This window comes from Ailuropoda melanoleuca, chromosome 1 (assembly GCF_002007445.2).
Source record: "Ailuropoda melanoleuca isolate Jingjing chromosome 1, ASM200744v2, whole genome shotgun sequence".
Taxonomy (NCBI): domain Eukaryota; kingdom Metazoa; phylum Chordata; class Mammalia; order Carnivora; family Ursidae; genus Ailuropoda; species Ailuropoda melanoleuca.
In genome coordinates this window covers 144,882,153-144,904,264 of record NC_048218.1, presented here as the reverse complement: position 1 = coordinate 144,904,264, position 22,112 = coordinate 144,882,153, and the positions used below count along the sequence as shown (strand labels likewise).

Below are 22,112 nucleotides of genomic sequence, written 5' to 3'. Positions count from 1 at the left end.
AATGCTGATCTAAATGCTGGCTCTGGAAATTAGTTGGACGGACTCAGTTGTTCTGCATTTAATTAGAGATTTTCCTAGCTGGCCCAGGGAATGTCACAGGGAATACTGTGAANCTTCAGTAGACAATGCTGATCTAAATGCTGGCTCTGGAAATTAGTTGGACGAACTCAGTTGTTCTGCATTTAATTAGAGATTTTCCTAGCTGGCCCAGGGAATGTCACAGGGAATACTGTGAAATAAAAATGATTCTAACTTTGAAATCACAAGATGATTCCATAAATGATAAGGAAAGTGAGAAGCCAAGTGATTAATTACACAATTCAGGATTAACAAAGATATGTAAATCAATACATGGTTCAATTACACATAAAATTAACTCAGTTATTCAAGGATCATTTACCCATTGGATAACCAATGGTTATTGGTTCTTCTCACCTCCGCTATGTCTCTTGGACATTTTACTTTTCATTAACAGAGAGAAAGACAGTAGATAAAAAAATAGGGACATACCATTCAAATTGATTTAACAATATTTGGAAGCATTAGTAAAAAATGAATTTAAATCAAGTAAATAAAGTAGAGTGAATTTTCATTATTTGTACAGCTTTCATCTCTCCTATGCACAGAATACTAACAATTGGTTTTAACTGAGCATATTTTGGCAACACACAAGAAAGGGAGAGAAATACAAGTCAGAGAGAAGCATGAGAGAGAAACAAAGAAAAAGGCTCCTTGACCTTTTCAGTTTAGAAGGTTACTTGGAATAACATAGTAGCGAGCATCTGATTTCTATTTCTACAATTTGAAGACAGAAGAAAAAGTTTAACCTAAAGCTAAACTTGAATTAAAAAAAAATCATATACTCAATTATTCTTCCCTTTAAGCCCTATCTTCATAGGATACTTACAGATTATTTGCCTAGAATAAAATAATTCTCCAAGTATTTAATTCCCCTAATTATTAGAAATACAGAAAATAAAGGGTCATAGAATCTAAGTATTATAAGATACTCCATCACCCAACACAGGAATCCTCTCCAACACCTCTTGTCCCCCAGTTGTTCTGTGTGTGCCTGAACAAGGAAAGACCCATTAGTCCACTTCATTCAAAAACAGCAATGTCTTGTAAAGAGTACCAACTTGGGAGACAGGAAGATCCTATTCCCATCATAAATCTGCCAACTACTAGCAATATGCCTTAAAAAAGCCTCGTTTGCTTCATTTCTAGAGAAAAAAAATCTCTTCCATGTGCTATAAAGATTACATGAAATCAGGTCGGGAAATGCACCTTGCCAAGTGCCAGCGCTGAATATTTATTTACCTTTCTTAGTCCTGAAAATACCTGCCCAGGTGACAATCAACTTTGCCTTCCTCATAAAAACTAGGCAAACAAACAAACAAATCTATATGGCATGCTCCTAAGTATTAAAGTTGAGTAATAAATACTCACTTGGCATTGACTCAATTTACTAAATTAGAGAGAATCTTACATCAAACAAAAAACAAAAAGCTTTAGGGGCTGGAGTTGAAAACTTTTGGGAACTAAATGTGCTCAATTCCTTAAAATAACTGGAAGAAGTATGTAGTCTGCAGCAGGTGATCTAAAATTTTTACTTGGAGAGCTTTAAAGAACTATCTTATTTGCCCTCTTTCCTTGCTCGACTTGATGTTTTATTTCACACACTCACAGAATATTAAAAGCTAGAAAGAGTGCAGAAATTTAGCCCAATCTCTTAAAGTCATGGAGGCCCACAGACTGGGAAGCCTGGCCTCCTCACCTTCCTCCACTTGATGTCACCCGAACTGCCCCGAATCTCACATCCAAATTCTTTCTAGCAGAGCCAGCAGGTAAAAACCAAACCTGCAGAGAATGATTCCACAATCCTAAAAATAGGTTTGCAGCCAAAGCAAATCAGTGTCTCTGATAAAACACAAAACACTAGCACAGAGAACTGAAGACTAAGATGAAAATTACAATATTTGAGGAAATTGTTTTTAATTTCTAAAATCAACGTAACATTTTCACATATTATATCTCAGTATGATAAAAAAAAAAACACTTGCCATTTCAAATGGACTCTGCAAGTAAAAAATTAAATCAACTAGATAGATTTCTAAGAGACAAATACATTCACATGAAGACTTTGTAATGTTTATTCTCCAAACAAAAGTTAACTGATGCACCATTTTTAGTTGTCTACTATAATAAACAGAGAATAAACTACGTTAAACTACCAACACATAGAAAGTTAAGATACATTTGGGTTAAAACATTCCAGACTAAAAATACATGAAAATATTTCAGTGTCTACTTATTAATCTTCACTATGTCCTGGCTAAAGACCAAAAAAAAAAAAAAAGCTCTGGAAAAAGAATATATTCAGATGAGTAGAGGTTGAACATATGAAGTTGCACTGTCCTTATATCAGCTGGAATAGATAATATATGTTTTACCTGAATATTTACTATATTTATGCAGTATGAAATCCTCTGATTAAATTATTGATGGGTCTTTTGACATGCCAATATGAAACACATGCATGTTTAAACATGTTTATAATACAGCATGTTGTCCCATTATATCAATGTACATTTGGCATTTACATTAGAAATAGACCAGCATCTGTATTACATTACAACATACAAGGATTCTGGAGAGCCATTTTCACTTGGGGGTTAGCTTCTATTCATTTACTTGATCTTCTACAGAGAGCAGGATGCAAAATTATTCCAATATGTATCTACTCTATGGACTATGTGCTTGTGGAAAGCTTTGTTCTGCATTATGTTAGCACAAATCACAGTGAGCAGATCCAAAGAACTTTCTTTTCCTGGAAAAAAGAAACCTGAAAACACGCAGCAATTTTTAGTACTTTTCTGTGTGTGTTTGTGTATGAATGTGTGCATTTTTTCAATCAAAACGTTTGCTGATTTTTTTTCAAAAAGCATTACAAACTTACTGTAGAAAACTTACTGTAGAAAATTGGGGGAGAAATCGAAAAAATATAAAGCAGAGAGAGAAAAGGACCAAATTCCAACAATAAAGAGCTACTATTCGCACATTGGTGTTTTTACTCTTTTTTGTTTTGGTGAATTTCTTTTAATAGTGCAGTAAAACACGACTTATTTGATCCCAAAGTCTTCATGCCGTAAACAGGATACCATCACTTGATTCATAACTTAATAACAGATTTAAGTAATATCTCTTTTGTGTGAGGTTGAATGTAGACACGTTCTCCATGAGAAACTGCAAAGAACCTCTCACACTTTTACACGGTAAAGAGAGTTTTGTAAAGTACAATGTGCCGGGGAGAAAGGCAGGAAGGACATTTGCGAGCACTACTTACCTCATCATCGTCGGCGTCGTACTGGGCGTAGTGCTGCTCGAGCAGCTCTCTCTGGCGCCTTTCTTGTTCCAGCGTCTGGCTTATCAACTGGGCAACCTCACTCACTTGTCCTGGCTTTTCTCGCCCAATAACAAACCTGTAGGAAGGTGAAGGGAGACTAATATAGTTGGATTCTCCAGCAAAAAGGAGTGCTAAAAAAAAAAAAAAGCAACTGAGCTTGATAGCTCATCACAGTCTATCAAGCCTCAAGAAAATAATATCACATATATACTCTAAATGGTATGGCTGCATGGAAGGGGAGGTTAGCTGAGCGACTGAACAGGCGATTGTAGACATACCTTAAAGGAAAAGAAAGGAGAAAAGTAAAGGTCAATTAAAAAAAATGGGGTGTCTGGGTGGCTCAGTCAGTTAAGCACCTGACTCCTGATTTCTGCTCAGGTCATATCGCAGGGTCCTGAGATCAGCCCTGCCTCCGGTGGGCGCAGGGCATGGAACCTGCTCAAGGTTCTCTCTCCCTCACCTTCTGCCACCCCTCATCTCCCAACCCCCACTTGCATACTTTTCTCTCTTAAAAAAATATATATATATTACTTCAGTAGAAGACAAAAGAGATGTAATCCATTCTACAGTACTTCACACATTTTTGACGCCCTGCAATGTGGATGCGAACTCATAATTTCTTGTACAATCGAACTTGAGAATCACTTCCAGAATACTGTCCTTTTTACAATGCAAAAACTGCATCAAAAACATTCTGAGGAATAGCATGCCTTAGCTGGGTAAATAGAGGCATTAACTTCTGCTAAATTACTATAACACTGGAGATAAGAAAAAGAAGGGGAAACAAATGTAGGTTTTGGTTTTGTTTTTAAAGAAAAACTAAAATAAGGAGAGGTCATGATTTTGAAAATTCAGTTTTGGACAAAGAGATGTTATGAGGAAAGGTGTGGTTTCAAGAAATAAAGGGACAAAGAGAAATATCTATTCATAACAATTACTGTAAGAAAAAAGTATAAAGTAAAAACAAGTTACGTACGATACAACCTCATCAATACTAAGTGTCTTGCTTAACAAATTAATAGTCACTTAACATCTTTTCACACTAATACATGGTTCTATTTTTCTAAAAATATATGAGTAGTGTACATGATTTTGTTTCTATGTATCATTTAAGTTCATGATTTTGGATGTGACTGTTTAATCGTGTTTCTATATTAAACTGATGTTTTCCTCTGATTATAGTATATTGCTGTACTGGATCATAAGTTTAAATGAAATACACCACCACTCTCTGTACAAATGCACTAAAAGTCAAAATTTTTACACTTAGATGCTAGTAATTAATTGTCTTTATAGCAATATTTTTATAGTTCCAAACAGGACTTTGAAATTATGCTTGGTAAATTATTTATCATTTATTTTCCTCTGGGAATCAAGTGTAAGCAGAATTTATGAATTCTATAATTTTCATCCTTATTCAGGTATAATTTACACATAATAAAGTACATCTATTTTAAACGTACAGTTCGGTAAGTTTCACAAACATAACCTGTAATCACCACATCAATAAAGATACACAACATTTTCATCAACCTAAAATATACCATTTCCCTTTCTAGTAAATCATCCTCACGCTGGGTCCATATTAGATTTGTTTTTTCTAGAGTTTCAGAATCATAGAGTGTCTGACTTCTTTTGCTCACCATGTTTTGGAGACTTACCATGCTGATGCACGTATCAGTAATTCATTCCTTTTTATTACTGAATAGTATTTCATTGTACCAGATGTGCTACATTTGCTTATCTATTCTTCTACTGGAGGGTATTTGAGTTGGATTTTGGATATTACGGGCAAAGTTACTATAAATGTTTCTGTACAAGTCGTTGTGGGGGCATTCATTTTCATTTCTCTTAGACAAATAATAGTGGAATTGTTCTATGGTAGTGTATGTTCAACTTTTAAAGAAATTGCCAAATTATTTTTCAAAGTAGTGGTACCATTTTATATTCCTACTAGCAATGCAGGAAAATTACAGTTGCTTTACATCCTAATCAACACTTGGTACTGTCTTTTAAAATTTTAGCCATTCTACTGAATATCTAATGGTACCTTTATAATGGTTTTAATTTCCAATGCTTTGATGACCAATGACGTTAAGTATCTTTTCATGCCCTTACTGAGCATTCATGTATCTTTTTCAGTGAAATACCTTTTCAAACCTTCTACCAATTTTAAAAAACTGGGTTGTCCATATGGTGACTAACATAACATAATAAAAAAATATTTTAAAAAAACTGGGTTGTCCAGCTTTTTATTACTGCACTGTAATAGTTCTTTATATATTCTGGATGCATATCTTCATCTACGTATACTGTATATAATAAATACACATAGATACATACACACATACAAATAATGTCTGTGTATCGCTGTTTGATTTATTATCCTCTCCTAGTCTGTGGTTTACCTCTTTTTTTTCTTTCTTTAAATTTTTTAAAAAAGATTTTATTTATTTATTTGTCAGAGAAAGAGAGAGCAAAAGCAGGAGGAACAGCAGACAGAGGGAGAAGCAGGCTCCCCACTGAGCAAGGAGCTTGATGCAGGACTCCTGGGATCATGACCTGAGCTGAAGGCAGATGCTTAATGGACTAAGCCACCCACGTACCCCTATCTCTTAATTTTCTTAATTGTGTCTTTCAATGAAGTCCAACTTGAATCTTTTTAAAAGATTTGTGCCTTTTGTTTCCTATCTAAGAAATCTTTGCCTCATTTAAGATTGCCAAGATTTCTCCTATTTTTCTTCTTGAAGTGTTAATGTTTTGATTTTATATTAGGTCCCTATCTTTGAAATTAATTTTCATGCATGATGTTTGGTAAGGGTGGAGTTTCATTATTTTCCACATGGATAACTAGTTGTTTCCACACTATTTATTGAAAAGACCATTCATTACTGCCACTGAATTACTTTAGCACATTTGTTGAAAATCAGTTGATGAGATACTTGGGCTGACTTTTGGACTTTCCAATCTTTTCCACTGATGTATTTATCCTTGTGCAAATACCACACTACCTTGATTACCATATAATCACTCTTGAAACTAGGTGGTGTGAATTTTCCAACTCTGTATATCTTTTCCAAAACTATTTTGACTATTCAAACTTATCTGCATTTTCATATAAATTTTACAATCAGCTATTAATTTCTTTTAAAAGCCCATTGATGTTTGATTTGGGATTGCTTTGAATCTATAGATCCATTTGTGGAAAACTGACATCATGATATCGAGCTGATCCGTGAACATGGTTCATCTCTGCATTTATTTAGATTTTCTTTACTTTCTTTCAGTAATACACTGAAACGTTCAGTGCAAAGTTGTAGCCATAGTTTGTTAAATTTATCTCTATATCATGTTTTTTCAAGTTACTGTAAGTGGTACTGATTTTTAAATTTGTTTCTAATTGTTTGTTTCTAGAATATGGAAATATAATTGACTTTTGAAAATTGGCCTTGTATTTTGTGACCTTGCTAAACTCACTTATTAATCATAGAAGACTTTTACAGATTCCTTAGAATTTTCCAAATATAAGCTCATATCCACTATGAATATCCCCTATTTTTATTTCTTCTTTTCCTACCTGTTTATCTGTTTCATTTGGAGATACTCGGTTTCTGTGACGGAAGATACATAAAGTCTTTAACATGCCCAACTAATCTAGACATATAAGGACTATCTTGAATTCATTATATTTTTGGTTAACAGTCTCAAAGTCAGAAATGATGTCTAGGGATATAAATATAAAGCAATTAAGAAACTCATATCCTAGAATGAGAGACTTAGTAAAACCCAGATTGATCTTTTATGTTTCTTCAAATGTAAGAGTGGGGTGTGAGGAAGTACCACTTACATACATACTATAAAACTGACAGGAATTTGAAAGAAGCAATTATGTACAAAATGGTATTAACTGAAAATAGTAGCCAAGCTCAAAGTAAAAGGTAAATTAGAATTTACATTCATTTAAGCCATAAATTCTTTAAACTCATTTGAGAATTACACTGTCAGATCTTTTAGTTGAAGAGTTTTCCCTAAGAATGGAGAAGTTTATTTCCTCTGCAAGGCAAGTGTTTAAAATTACTCTGAACACAATTCAGGGAGAGAAAAAGATTGGTTCGTTTGCCAACAAGTTAGAACCACTGCTGATGAGGTGAATTTAGGAGTCTTAAGAAAGACCTTGTGAGAAATTTTAAAGCAGAAATTTATTTTTAAAGCCCAAATTATAATATTAGAGCATATCACATAGTAATAAATTATATAATTATATAATAAATCAAAACTCCAATATGACATGCAAGTTTCTTCCTGCCCTCCAAACATGATCTCTAATTCCAAACCAGAATTATTTGTGATGCTAAAACTAAAAGGAATAAATACATGTATAATCGAAATTTCAGAGGAAATAAAAATTGTCCCACATTGCATAAGAAACCAGCATTTTAAACCATGAAGGCGAAGTTGCTCAAATCACAGTGTGGCTTTCTGAATTGGTCCCTACAATTTAACGTTATTCACTATTTGCCCAATATTAGTTTGTATTCAAAATCACTTTACAGTCTTATGAAATAAAAGTGATTTCTAATTGTATATAAAATAAACAATCCACCTCATGAAATACACTTTTTAAAGCACTGGGTTACAGAACACATCTGCTCATTCAGGCAGCTGTTTGGGGTAGTGTTATAGCACCTAGCTACACACATCTTTAAAGCCTTGTAATTCACTGTAATTTATAGTTCATACGTGCATGAGTAAAATGGCATCCTGATAAGTATGGTTCAGAGGGAAAGCACCCAGAGGTGGAACTAAACTATTCTCCACGCCTTATTTTCGTCATGTGAAAATTGGTATCTACTTCATGTGTCTAAAGGAGTGATGAAAGAATAAAATGTGGTATAGATAGGAAAGAACATTAGGTACTATTATGATGATGATGGTGATAAAATCTCCCATTTGGAAAATGTAACATTCAAATTACCTTTCTGTATGTTCTTAAATGTTTGGTCCATGTTGAAGCTGTGTTTATAAATGGACTGCTGTAACAATATGTGTACAATCTAGCACATGTGTGTAGAACTGAGCAGAAAATGCAAAATTTAAAGTTAGGTTATTATTGCAATTATGAATTCACACTATGGATATGCTGTGATGGTAAAATTTAAAAGTGTCTGTAAAAGGGGAAAAAGGCTGTGATAGGACCAATTCACTAAACCATAAACATGACTTACTGGCTCTGTGACCTTGAATGTATTAACATTTCTAATCCTTAGTTTCCATATTGTAATAAAATGAATATAATAACTTAAATAAACATCATATAATACATATAAAAAGCTTAACTAAGGACCTAGTGCCTAGAGAGTATTTAACAAAAGTTTACTGTCGTTTTTACCTGGATAATGTATTAATAGCTAGATAGGGGTGAATGCATTTTAAAGTGCTATCTGTGCACACGGTCCCAATTACGTCTTATTTGCATCACACTAACTTTGAAAACAGAGTAGGTTTTTGAGTCAACCACAGTAAAAAGGTCAAATACTTGCACTAAAGTTCTGAGAATCTTAATTTCAGTTACCGTCAAAATATTAAAGTATAGTTTATGTGATTCCTTTATATTGAATTTTTAAAGTCTTCAAAAATAGAACAATTAATAAAGTCAGCAACAGTCCCTCTAAACATGTGACCAAATCGACTGATATTTATACACAATTATGATTTATATTTTAGACATTATCTCTGACTGAAATTACATGCATGTAGTCAAATCAGCCTCGAAGATCCTTCAAGAAAAAAATATGTTTTCTTGTTACTTTCTAAATTTGTTTACTATGCTTCCACAAGGAATGGAGTGATCTTTTTATTTTTTAGCTATGAAGGATGAGGTAAAAAGACCCAAACTGTAACAGACATTCAAATTAAAAATTAGGTATTTTCTAAGGTTATAACTGACAAAGCCTAAACCTAAAATACAAAATGAGGGTTTATGTGTTCAGCATGACTTGTTTCTAGTGTTTCAAACAATTATCTTGTTTTGACGTGAATTATTTCAATAAGAACTGCCTCCTCTCCCCCTCAGGCTGAGATACAATTAGTAAAGACAGATAAATCAGTTTTCCCTTTACCTTTCATCTATTATCAGACCAAGCAATGTCCATGCACTGTCCTTTAGAGTTTAGATGACGAGATTATACAGGATTCATTGGATTAGTTTATTGAATTCTCTGGTGAGCTGTCAAACAAAAACTAAACAACTATAAAATTGAATTTACAATTTGCTGAATTGAAGTCATAAAGATCCTACATGTTCAGTGTAAATGATATGAGGTTATGTTGAAAATGATGAGTTATGAGTGCCTTGTTTTGCAGACATTTATTCTAATAAAAGTGATATACTAGTCAAAAATGGCACTTAAATGATATCAAAACTTCAAAAATTTTTTAAACTAAAGAACTTTTAATGTAGACTTAAGCAAGTCTAAAAAAGGAAAAGCTATAGTAGGATATAGTTATTAGTTCTTACATAATCAGTTCTTTTATTCAGATATTCTGTAACAAATATTTATTGTGTGCCCACCAAAAACCTAAAAGATATACTTAAAAAACAAAAAGAAAAATAGATACACACCACCTACTCTCATTATACTGGAGTCTTGGATCATAAGATCACACGGTACTTTTAAACACTTTTGTAGAAAGTTCTCTCATTTTTTTCTATGTTTGATCACACTTTATGGCCTTAGTCTACACTTGATAGCTTTTAAAATACCTGACTTAACTGTACTTGAGCAAGTGGTGCTAAGTGCATATTTACTTGCTTTCACTGAGATTTGCTATTAGTATCTAGGGGTTAAAGTACTACACAACAAAGCTTTTGCCCCTTTCTTGTATTTGGGTACTCTTACATATTTTTCCTTTCTATATTGGGATTTAGATTAATACAACATACTCTATATTTAACATTTAAAATTTTTAAATTCATCTAGGAAAATGTTTGCTTTTATTTTTTTGCATTTCAAATTTTTATTTAAATTCTAGTTAGTTAACATATAATGTAATATTGGTTTCAGGACTAGAATTTAGTGATTCATGACTTACATATAATACCCAGTGCTCATCATAACAAGTACCCTCCCCTTAATACCCATCAGCCATCTAGCCCATCGCCCACCCACCTCCCCCCATCATCCTGTTTGCTTTTAAAAGCTAGAACTTAAATATCTAGATCTGAAATGTTTAAACTTAACTGTAAGCATTACTTCTTTGAAATGAATTCTGTATCTAACCCAATCTTAATCATAAGAACGTTATTCTACCACTGTATTTCAATAGAGAACAAAAGTTTTTTTAGAGATAAGAAAAACATTGCCTAACACATGCTATTTCAAGGACTATATACTACATAACAGGCATAAACTTAAATATTTTCTAAAAATGCTATACCTTCTCAAGAAGTGACATTTCTTGATTTGAAAGCTAACTTTGATATTTCGGGTTTAAATAGTTATGCATACAAACATTTAAAGGAAAAGTTTTTGAATGCTAACCTGTATATAATGGTACCAGAATATGTCTCATTAAGGTAAGGTCCCCTTTAAAATAATTTTTTGAAATTTCCACTGTTTAAACTTCTATCACCAGTAGTTGTAATTTAAAAGTTGTAATATCCACGGTCCCAAATCCATAGTGGCCATTCCTCTTGTCTAAGCACAAGGCAGTAATGTAAACACAAAATCTGTAAGGACTGAGAATTCCCATGAACTGGTGGTACCCTCACTGCCCTCCATTACAAACGACACTCCATTATGCACAATCACAAAATAAAGAGAAACTCTCAATTTCCCCCTGTGCTGTGATGGCAACAAAACCTCTTATTAAACTGATGTCAATAAAGCAAAAACATTTCCAGATTTAATGTACTTCAAATGGAAATCTTCAAATGGAAAAACCAACGACTTTAGGTAAAGAATTTTTTTAACACTTTCATATTTAGAAATTATATATCCAAGTATGAATCCAAAATAAACAAGTGTGTATTTATTTAAAAAACTCACCATCCATTCATATTTTTTTTGAGTATTATAACCTCTTCCAAAAAGGACAGGGAAATATTTAAGACCTTCAGCTTAATTTATTTTATATTATGTGTAACTACAATTCCTACAAAATCCTCACCCCCAGAAGTGTCATACGGCTCAATGTCAAAAAGTCACCGAACACATATACTAACGATAAAAGCATGATGAATGCATAGTTATTGATCATAGGTAGCAGTACTTGCCGGAAAGCATTTAAAGTTTTATGTAAATGGCACCGAAGAGCAAATATACAATTTATTAGAAATTTCTCATATTGAATCACAATCTCTCTACTGTAACATCATTTTCCTATAACGGCTGTCCTCCAGTACTAGGACAGCTGTCTGGAATTAAAAAGAATACCTAAGTCTTTTCCCACAGTTCACTCTTTCAAATGCTTCACAATCGTTACTACATCTTCTTAAAATTTTCTATTTTAGGTAAAAGTTGGCGGAATATTTAATTTTTATATATACAAGGAGAAAATGTTTAGATCTCTCACCATCCTGGTCAGACTTTCCTAAATGGTCTCAAATTTTTCAGGGATCTTCTTAAGAGAGGGTATGTAACATTAAACAAATTAATTATATTGTGGTATAACATTAATCAGACTGCCTGTCCATCCATCCATCCAACTAGTTATTGATCACTACATAATACGCAGACTCTAAGATGCACCTGAGTGATCTCTGGCTCCTGATGTTCATGGAGTTTAAGAGGGACTTGTTAGCTCTTTTAGCAAATAAAATACAAAACTGATGGAATGTCACTTTAGATATTAAGTTATGAAAAGATGACAGATTCCATCTTGGGTCACTCCCTCTGGGAAATCCAGTTTCCATGTTATGAGGCATCCCTTCAGAGAGGCTCTCATGAAAATGCTGGAAAGTAGATCCCATAAACTATGAGATAAAAAGTTTGTTGTTTCAAGTCCCTAAATTTTGAGGCAATACGATTTGCAACAATGAGTACACTATGTCATTTACATAGCGGTAAACAAGATCGGAAAGGTCCCACTTAAAGCTGTACTCCCAAAAAACCATGAGTTCTTAATAGCTATGTTGCAAATCCATGTATGAATAAAGAAAAGGCTCCAGACAAGAATTTAATATAGATATCTTTTTTCTGGTAAAAAATTAATAATGGAAAGTATTTTTTAAAAAGAAGTATACAGCGTAATAACATACACATATTGCTGAGGAAATTCAGTTTGACTACATCTGTCTTTCTTAAGTAAACATTGTCTTCCTTTCCAAATCCCCATCCCCATCAATTAATTAGTTAGCATGGTGCTTTTTAAGTTAATCATAACTAGGAGAGAGGAGGTTAAGATGGCGGAGGAGTAGGGGACCCCTTTTTCAGCAGGTCCCCTGAGTTGAGCTGGATAGGTACCAGACCAGCAGGAACATTCCACGGAATCAGCCTGAGACGCAGGAAGATACATCTGGATCTCTACAAATGAACATCTCCAGCGCTGAGTATCGAGGTACGAAGCGGGGAGCCGTGAAACCGCGCACAGATATCGGAAGCTAAACAGAAGGGGGAGGGAGCCGCCGTGTCAGGGCGCCGGGAAGCGGTAGCCACCTGCAAGGGGGAGCGGACAGACCGCGGACCCGCACGCTTGAGACAGCAGGCTGAGAAGGGAGCTCCGGGAGCGCACGCGGGACGGCTGGCGGTTGGCGGGCCACCTGCACGGGGGAGCAGGCGGACTCGCGGACGGCACCCGCGAGACAACAGATAGAACGCGAGCTACAGGAGCGCGCGCGCAGGGCGGCTGGCGGGCCACCTGCACCGGGGAGCGGGCGGACCACGGACCCGCACTCTGGAAACGGCAGACTGAGTCCGTGAGCCGGGAGCGTGCACCACCAAGCATCTCACGGAGCTCCGGAGCTCCGGTGTGCTCACTGGATCGAGGCTGAGACCGGGAGCTCCGGGAGCGTCCGCGGGGCGGCTGGCGGCTGGAGGGCCACCTGCACGGGGGAGCAGGCGGACTCGCGGTCAGCACCCGTGAGACACCAGACTGAGACGGGGAGCTCCGGGAGCCCGCGCGGGGCGGCTGGCGGCGGGCGGGGTTGGAAACACAAAGGACAGAGACGTGCCGGCCCTGGAAGTGAGGGCTGGGACGCCGGGTGTGGGGCGCACAGCCCGGGATGCTGCAGGGTTGAGCAGCACCAACAGAAACAGAGTTAAAGTGGCCAGAACATCAGTGGAGAACGATCCGCGATCCCTCTGTTCTGAGACAGAGGCTGAATTTCAGCCGCTGCTGCTCTCTCAGAAGAGGCATAGCAAACCGCCAGGGAAAGCCGCCAGAGAACAAAAGCCCGGAAATACCGGCTCACAGGGTGCCCATCCCCATCCCCCCTCGCAAGGAACACGGAGACTCTACCCAAACAGGGTTTTCTGAGTACAGGCAGGCAGGCCCCTCCCCCAGAAGGCAGGCTGAAAAATCAAGAAGCCCACAACCCGGAGCGCCTGAGTGGCGCAGTCACCAAGCACCTGTCTTCGGATTAGGGTGTGATCACAACGCTCCGTAAGGAGTCCTTCATCGGGCTTCTCCACCGGGAACCTGCTTCTTCCTCTCCCACTCCTCTGCTTGGGTTCCCTTTCTTGCTGACTGTCTCTCTCTCTCTCAAATAAATAAATAAACTCTTTAAGGAAGAAGCCCACATCCCTAAGATCTCTATAAAACAAGGGCGCACGGCCTGGGTCCCAGTCAACACTTGGGCTCTGGACAACCCTGCAATCTCTCTTCATCAGAATGACGAGAAGGAGAAGTCCCCCCCAGCAAAGAAAAGATAATGAGTCTGTGGCCTCTGCCACAGAATTGGCCTCGGCCACAGAATTAATACATATGGATGTATCCCAATTATCAGAAATGGAATTCAGAGCAACAATGGTCAAGATGATGAGTAAACTTGAAAAAAGCATCAGAGAAAGCGTTGCTGAGAATATAGAATCCCTAAGGGCAGAAATGAGAGCGAATCTGACAGAAATTAAAAACTCAGTGGGCCAAATACAGTCAAAACTAGAGGCTCTGACGGCCAGGGTCACCGAGGCAGAGGAACGCGTTAGCGAATTGGAGGATGGGTTAGTAGAAGAAAAAACGAAAATAGAAGCTGGTCTTAAAAAAATCCACGCCCACGAATGTAGATTACGGGAGATTACTGACTCTATGAAACGATCCAATGTCAGAATCATCGGCATCCCTGAAGGGGTGGAGAAAAACAGAGGTCTAGAAGAGATATTTGAACAAATTGTAGCTGAAAACTTCCCTAATCTAGCAAGGGAAACAAGCATTCGTGTCCAAGAGGCAGAGAGGACCCCATCCAAGCTCAACCAGGACAAACCTACGCCACGGCATGTCATAGTGCAATTCGCAAATATTAGATCCAAGGATACAGTATTGAAAGCGGCCAGGGCAAAGAAATTTCTCACGTACCAAGGCAAAGGTATCAGGATTACGTCAGACCTGTCTACAGAGACCTGGAATGAGAGAAAGGCTTGGGGGGGCATTTTTAAAGCTCTTTCAGAGAAAAACATGCAGCCAAGGATCCTTTATCCAGCAAAGCTGTCATTCAGAATTGATGGAGAAATAAAGACGTTCCAAAATCGCCAATCATTAACCAATTTCGTAACCACGAAACCAGCCCTACAGGAGATATTAAGGGGGGCTCTATAAAGGTAAAAAGGCCCCAAGAGTGATACAGAGCAGCAAGTCACAACCGATACAAAGACTTTAAAGAGAAATGGCATCATTAAAATCATATCTGTCAATAATCTCTATCAATCTAAATGGCTTAAACTCTCCCATAAAACGCCACAGGGTTGCAGATTGGATAAAAAGACATGACCCATCCATTTGCTGTCTACAAGAGACTCATTTTGAACCCAAAGATGCATTCAGACTTAGAGTAAGGGGATGGAGTACCATCTTCCACGCAAATGGACCTCAAAAGAAAGCTGGAGTAGCAATTCTCATATCAGATAGACTGGATTTTAAACTAGAGGCCATAGAGAGAGATACAGAAGGGCACTATATTATTCTTAAAGGAAGTATTCAACAAGTGGATATGACAATTATTAATATATATGCCCCCAACAGGGGAGCAGCAAGATACACAAGCCAACTCTTAACCAAAATAAAGAGACATATAGATAAGAACACAGTAATAGTAGGGGACCTCAACACCCCACTATCAGAAATAGACAGAACACCCTGGCAAAAACTAAGCAAAGAATCAAAGGCTTTGAATGCCATACTCGACGAGTTGGACCTCATAGATATATATAGAACACTACACCCCAGAACCAAAGAATACTCATTCTATTCAAATGCCCATGGAACATTCTCAAGAATAGATCATGCTCTGGGACACAAAACAGGTCTCAGCCAATACCAAAAGATTGAAATTATCCCCTGCATATTCTCAGACCACAACGCTCTGAAATTGGAACTCAACCACAAGGAAAAACCTGGAAGAAACTCAAACACTTGGAGGCTAAGAACCATCCTGCTCAAGAATGACTCGATAAACCAGGAAATCAAAAAACAAATTAAACAATTTATGGAGACCAACGAGAATGAATACACAACGGTCCAAAACCTATGGGATACTGCAAAGGCAGTCCTAAGGGGGAAATACATAGCCATCCAAGCCTCACTCAAAAGAATAGAAAAATCTAAAATGCAGTTTCTATATTCTCACCTCAAGAAACTGGAACAGCAACAGAGGGACAGGCCTAACCCACTGACAAGGAAGGAGTTGACCAAGATTAGAGCAGAAATCAATGAATTAGAGACCAGAACCACAGTAGAGCAGATCAACAGGACTAGAAGCTGGTTCTTTGAGAGAATCCATAAAATTGATAGACCACTGGCAAAACTTGTCCAAAAACAAAGAGAAAGGACTGAGATTATTAAAATTATGACTGAAAAGGGAGAGGTCACGACCAGCACCATTGAAATTGCAAGGATTATTAGAAACTTTTATCAACAGCTATATGCCAAAAAACTAAACAATCTGGAAGAGATGGAGGCCTTCCTGGAAACCTATAAACTACCAAGACTGAAACAGGAAGAAATAGATTTCTTAAATAGGCCAATTAACTATGAAGAAATTGAGTCAGTGATAAACAACCTTCCAAATAATAAAACTCCAGGCCCAGACGGTTTTCCTGGGGAATTCTACCAAACATTCAAAGAAGAAATAATACCTATTCTCCTAAAGCTATTTCAAAAAATAGAAACAGAAGGAAAGCTACCAAACTCATTCTATGAGGCTAATATTACCTTGATCCCCAAACCAGGCAAAGACCCCCTCAAAAAGGAGAATTACAGACCGATTTCTCTAATGAATATGGATGCCAAAATCCTCAACAAGATCCTTGCTAATAGAATCCAACAGTACATTAAAAGGATTATCCATCATGACCAAGTGGGATTCATACCTGGGATGCAAGCATGGTTCAACACTCGCAAATCAATCAATGTGATACATCATATCAACAAGAAAAGACTCAAGAACCATATGATCCTCTCAATTGATGCAGAAAAAGCATTTGACAAAATACAGCATCCTTTCCTGATTAAAACCCTTCAGAGTGTAGGAATAGAGGGTACATTTCTCAATCTCATAAAAGCCATCTATGAAAAGCCTACTGCAAGCATTATTCTCAATGGGGAAAAGCTGGAAGCCTTTCCCTTAAGATCAGGAACACGACAAGGATGCCCACTCTCGCCACTATTATTCAACATAGTACTAGAAGTCCTTGCAACAGCAATCAGAAGACAAAAAGGGATCAAAGGTATCCAAATCGGCAAAGAAGAAGTCAAACTGTCTCTCTTTGCAGATGACATGATACTCTATATGGAAAACCCAAAGGAATCCACTCCCAAACTATTAGAAGTTATAGAACAATTCAGTAAGGTGGCAGGATACAAAATCAATGCCCAGAAATCAGTTGCATTTCTATACACGAATAACGAGACTGAAGAAAGAGAAATTAGGGAATCCATCCCATTTACAATAACACCAAAAACCATGCGTTACCTTGGAATTAACTTAACCAGAGACGTAAAGGACCTATATGCTAGAAACTATAGATCACTTTTGAAAGATATTGAGGAAGACATAAAAAGATGGAAAAATATTCCATGCTCATGGATTGGAAGAATTAACATAGTTAAAATGTCCATACTACCCAGAGCAATCTACACTTTCAATGCTATCCCGATCAAAATACCGAGGACATTTTTCAAAGAACTGGAACAAATAGTCCTTAAATTTGTATGGAACCAGAAAAGGCCCCGAATCTCCAAGGAACTGTTGAAAAGGAAAAACAAAGCTGGGGGCATCACAATGCCGGATTTCGAGCTGTACTACAAAGCTGTGATCACAAAGACAGCATGGTACTGGCACAAAAACAGACACATCGACCAATGGAACAGAATAGAGAACCCAGAAATGGACCCTCGGCTCTTTGGGCAACTAATCTTTGATAAAGCAGGAAAAAACATCCGGTGGAAAAAAGACAGTCTCTTCAATAAATGGTGCTGGGAAAATTGGACAGCTACATGCAAAAGAATGAAACTTGACCACTCTCTCACACCATACACAAAAATAAACTCCAAATGGATGAAAGACCTCAATGTGAGACAGGAATCCATCAAAATTCTAGAGGAGAACATAGGCAACAACTTCTATGACATCGGCCAGAGCAACCTTTTTCACGACACATCTCCAAAGGCAAGAGAAATAAAAGATAAAATGAACTTATGGGACTTTATCAGGATAAAGAGCTTCTGCACAGCCAAGGAAACAGTCAAAAAAACTAAGAGACAGCCCACGGAATGGGAGAATATATTTGCAAAGGACACCACAGATAAAGGACTGGTATCCAAGATCTACAAAGAACTTCTCAAACTCAATACACGAGAAACAAATAAACAAATCATAAAATGGGCAGAAGATATGAACAGACACTTTTCCAATGAAGACATACAAATGGCTAACAGACACATGAAAAAATGTTCAAAATCATTAGCCATCAGGGAAATTCAAATCAAAACCACACTGAGATACCACCTTACGCCAGTTAGAATGGCAAAGATAGACAAGGCAAGAAACAACAATTGTTGGAGAGGATGTGGAGAAAGGGGATCCCTCCTACATTGTTGGTGGGAATGCAAGTTGGTACAGCCACTCTGGAAAACAGTGTGGAGGTCCCTTAAAAAGTTAAAAATTGAACTACCCTATGACCCAGCCATTGCACTACTGGGTGTTTACCCCAAAGATACAGACGTAGTAAAGAGAAGGGCCATATGCACCCCAATGTTCATAGCTGCATTGTCCACAATAGCCAAATCATGGAAGGAGCCGAGATGCCCTTCAACAGATGACTGGATTAAGAAGCTGTGGTCCATATATACAATGGAATATTACTCAGCTATCAGAAAGAACGAATTCTCAACATTTGCTGCAACATGGACGGCACTGGAGGAGATAATGCTAAGTGAAATAAGTCAAGCAGAGAAAGACAATTATCATATGATTTCTCTCATCTATGGAACATAAGAACTAGGATGATCGGTAGGGGAAGAAAGGGATAAAGAAAAGGGGGGTAATCAGAAGGGGGAATGAAACATGAGAGACTATGGACTATGAGAAACAAACTGAAGACTTCAGAGGGGAGGGGGTGGGGGAATGGGATAGACTGGTGATGGGTAGTAAGGAGGGCACGTATTGCATGGTGCACTGGGTGTTATACGCAACTAATGAAGCATCAAACTTTACATCGGAATCTGGGGATGTACTGTACGGTGATTAACATAATATAATAAAATAAAAAAAAGTTAATCGTAACTATTAACATACATTTTTAAAAAATCAGTTTTATTGAGATCAATTTATATACAATAAAATTCATCGAATTTAAGTTGTCTAATACAATGAGTTCTCACAAATATATATACAGTTGTGTCACAAATACAATAGCCACAATATAGCGCATTTTCATCACCTCAAAAAAGCCTCTTAAATGCTTACAGTTTAAAGTACAGTATAAAGGTTTCTCTGTCTGCCTTCTTTAGTCAATATAATAGTTCTGACAGTCAAATATTGTGCTGAATATATTGGTAATTTGTTTCTTTGTATTGCTGAGAAGTTTCATTACACAGGATACAATACAATTTGTATATCCTTTATCAGTTAAGGGCATTTGAGTTGTTTCTAGCTATTATGAACAAAGCTCCTATGAACATGTTAAGTATGAGTCTTTGGGTAGATATATGTTTTTATTGCTCCTGAATACATAACTATGATAGAATTGCTGGCTGATATGGCAAGTACATGCTTAACTTTATAAGAACCTGCCAAACTATTCTGCAAAATGGCTGTGCTATTTCCATTCTCGCTAGCAACGAATGAATGTAAAATTTGCTCCACATCCTTGTCAATGCATAGTATTATCAGTCTTCTAAATTTCAGCCATACTAGTCGGTGTGTAGTAGTACCTCATTGTGGATTTAATCTGCATTTCCCCAATGATTAATGATGTTGAGCACTATTTCATGTGCTTAACTCTGTATCTTCCTCAGTAAAGTGTCTCTTTAATTGATTTGCACATTTTTAACGGGGTTATACATCTTCTTATTAAATTATAAGAGTTCTGCATATCTTCTAAATAACAGTCCTCTGTCAGATTGTTGTTTTTGCAAATATTCAGTATTTAGTTTGCTTTTCAATTTTCTTAAGGATTTTTTTGAATAAATGTTTTAAATTTTGATGCAGTTTATCATGTCTCTCTCTTAATATTTCTTGCTTTTATATCTTAAAAGATCTTTGATTAACCCAATGTCATAAAGATTTTTGCCGGTTTTCTAGATATTTAATGGTTTCAATTGTTGCACTTAGATATATGATCAATCTTGAATTAATTTTTGTATATACTGTGGCACAAAGGTCAAGTGCTCTTTTTCTTTTTTTTAATATAGTTAACCATTCAATGGTCCCAGCACCATTTGTTGAGAAGACTATAATTTCCCCCACTGAACTATCCTGGTGCATTTGTCAAAAATCAATTGTTCACGTCTGTGCAGGTCGATATTGGAACTCTCTTTTCTGTTCCATTAATCTGTATTTCTAGCAATATGCCTAAACCAGACTGCTGTGATTAGTGTAGATTTGTGGCACTGAAAGTTCTCCAACTTTGTTCTTTTTAAAAAATATTAATTTCTACAAAAAATCTTGCTGAGATTTTCACTGAGATTGTCCTTAGTCTGCAGATTTGGAGAAAATTGAAATTTTAATAATACTGAGTATTCTGATTCGTGAATGTGGTCTATTGCTTCACACTCATTTAGGTAGTTTTTATTTTCTCTCAGAAATATTTTGCTGAAGTTGTCAACATACCATGTCAGGTTATCCTTAAGTATTTCATGCTTTTGATGCTAATATAAATATTATTTTTAATCTGAATTTTCAATTCCTTCCTGTTGCCGGTATACAGACTAGAGCTGATTTCTGTACATCAACCTACGCCCTGTAACCCTGTTTGACTCACTTACTAGTTTTAGTACAATCTTTGATAGATTCCTTAGGACTCTCTACATAAATGACCATCTCAACTGTGAATAATTTTACTTCTTCCTTTCCAATCTGTGTGCTTTCCATTTCTTATTCTTGCCTCACTGACCTAGCTATGAGCCCCAGGACAATGCTGAATAAAGTGGTGAAAGTGGACATACTCACATTATTCTTATACTAGAGAGAAAGCATTTGGTCTCTCATCTTTAAGTACGATACAAACTGTAGGTTTCACTTAGATGCTATATATCACATTGAGGAAATTCCCTTATATTTCAAGTTTCCTGAGTTTTTTTTGGTCTCCATCTACTGAGATGAGCATATGAACCTATGATTTTTCTCCATTCTTCTATCAGTATGGAAAATTTCATAGGCTGAATTTCAAACATTAAATCAAACATCCATTCCAAAAATAAATGTCATTTAGCCATAATATATTATCCTTTTTATATATTCCTGACTTCAATCTGTTAAATTTTTGCTAAGGACTTCTGTATCTACGTTCATGAGAATATTGGTATGTAATGATTTTTGTTTTAATATCTTTTCTGACTTTAATATGATGGTAATGCTGGTCTCATTAATGCAGTTGTGATGTGTCCTCTTTTTTATGTTCTGGAGAAGTTTATATAGAGGTCATGTTATTTCTCCCTCTAATGTGTGGTAAGATTCACCAATGAAACAAACTGGAACTGGAGTTTTCTTTGCCAGAAAGCCTAAACTCTAAATTCATCTTCATGTGTACATATACACACACACATGCATGCACTATTTTTTCTTGAGTGAGCTTTGGTACTTTGTCATAGTACTGTCTTCTAAGAAATTTAACCATTTATTCTAAGTTGTATTTATCAGCATAAAGTTCTTCATAATATTGGCTAATCCTTATAATATGTTAGGTCTATAACAATGTCCTCTCTTTTATTCTAACATATCATAAATTATCCCAAAATTTATAGACATTTTATCTTCCATAGTTTCTCTGAGTCAAGAATTCAGGAGATACTTGACTAGGCAGTTCTGGCTTGGTGCTTCTCACTAAGTTCAATC

The 22,112-nt window shown here is 36.5% G+C and overlaps 1 protein-coding gene across 7 annotated transcripts in view; it reads right to left on the bottom strand.

Moving 5' to 3' along the window:
* The window catches only part of PPP1R9A (protein phosphatase 1 regulatory subunit 9A), a 320,733-nt gene that overhangs the window by 105,616 nt on the left and 193,005 nt on the right, over positions 1–22,112 (bottom strand). For all 7 annotated transcript variants that reach the window (XM_034667864.1, XM_034667870.1, XM_034667875.1 and 4 more), the window contains exon 6: positions 3,347–3,482. In XM_034667864.1, coding sequence (XP_034523755.1) covers positions 3,347–3,482 — 136 coding nt within the window. The remainder of the gene's footprint in view (positions 1–3,346; positions 3,483–22,112) is intronic.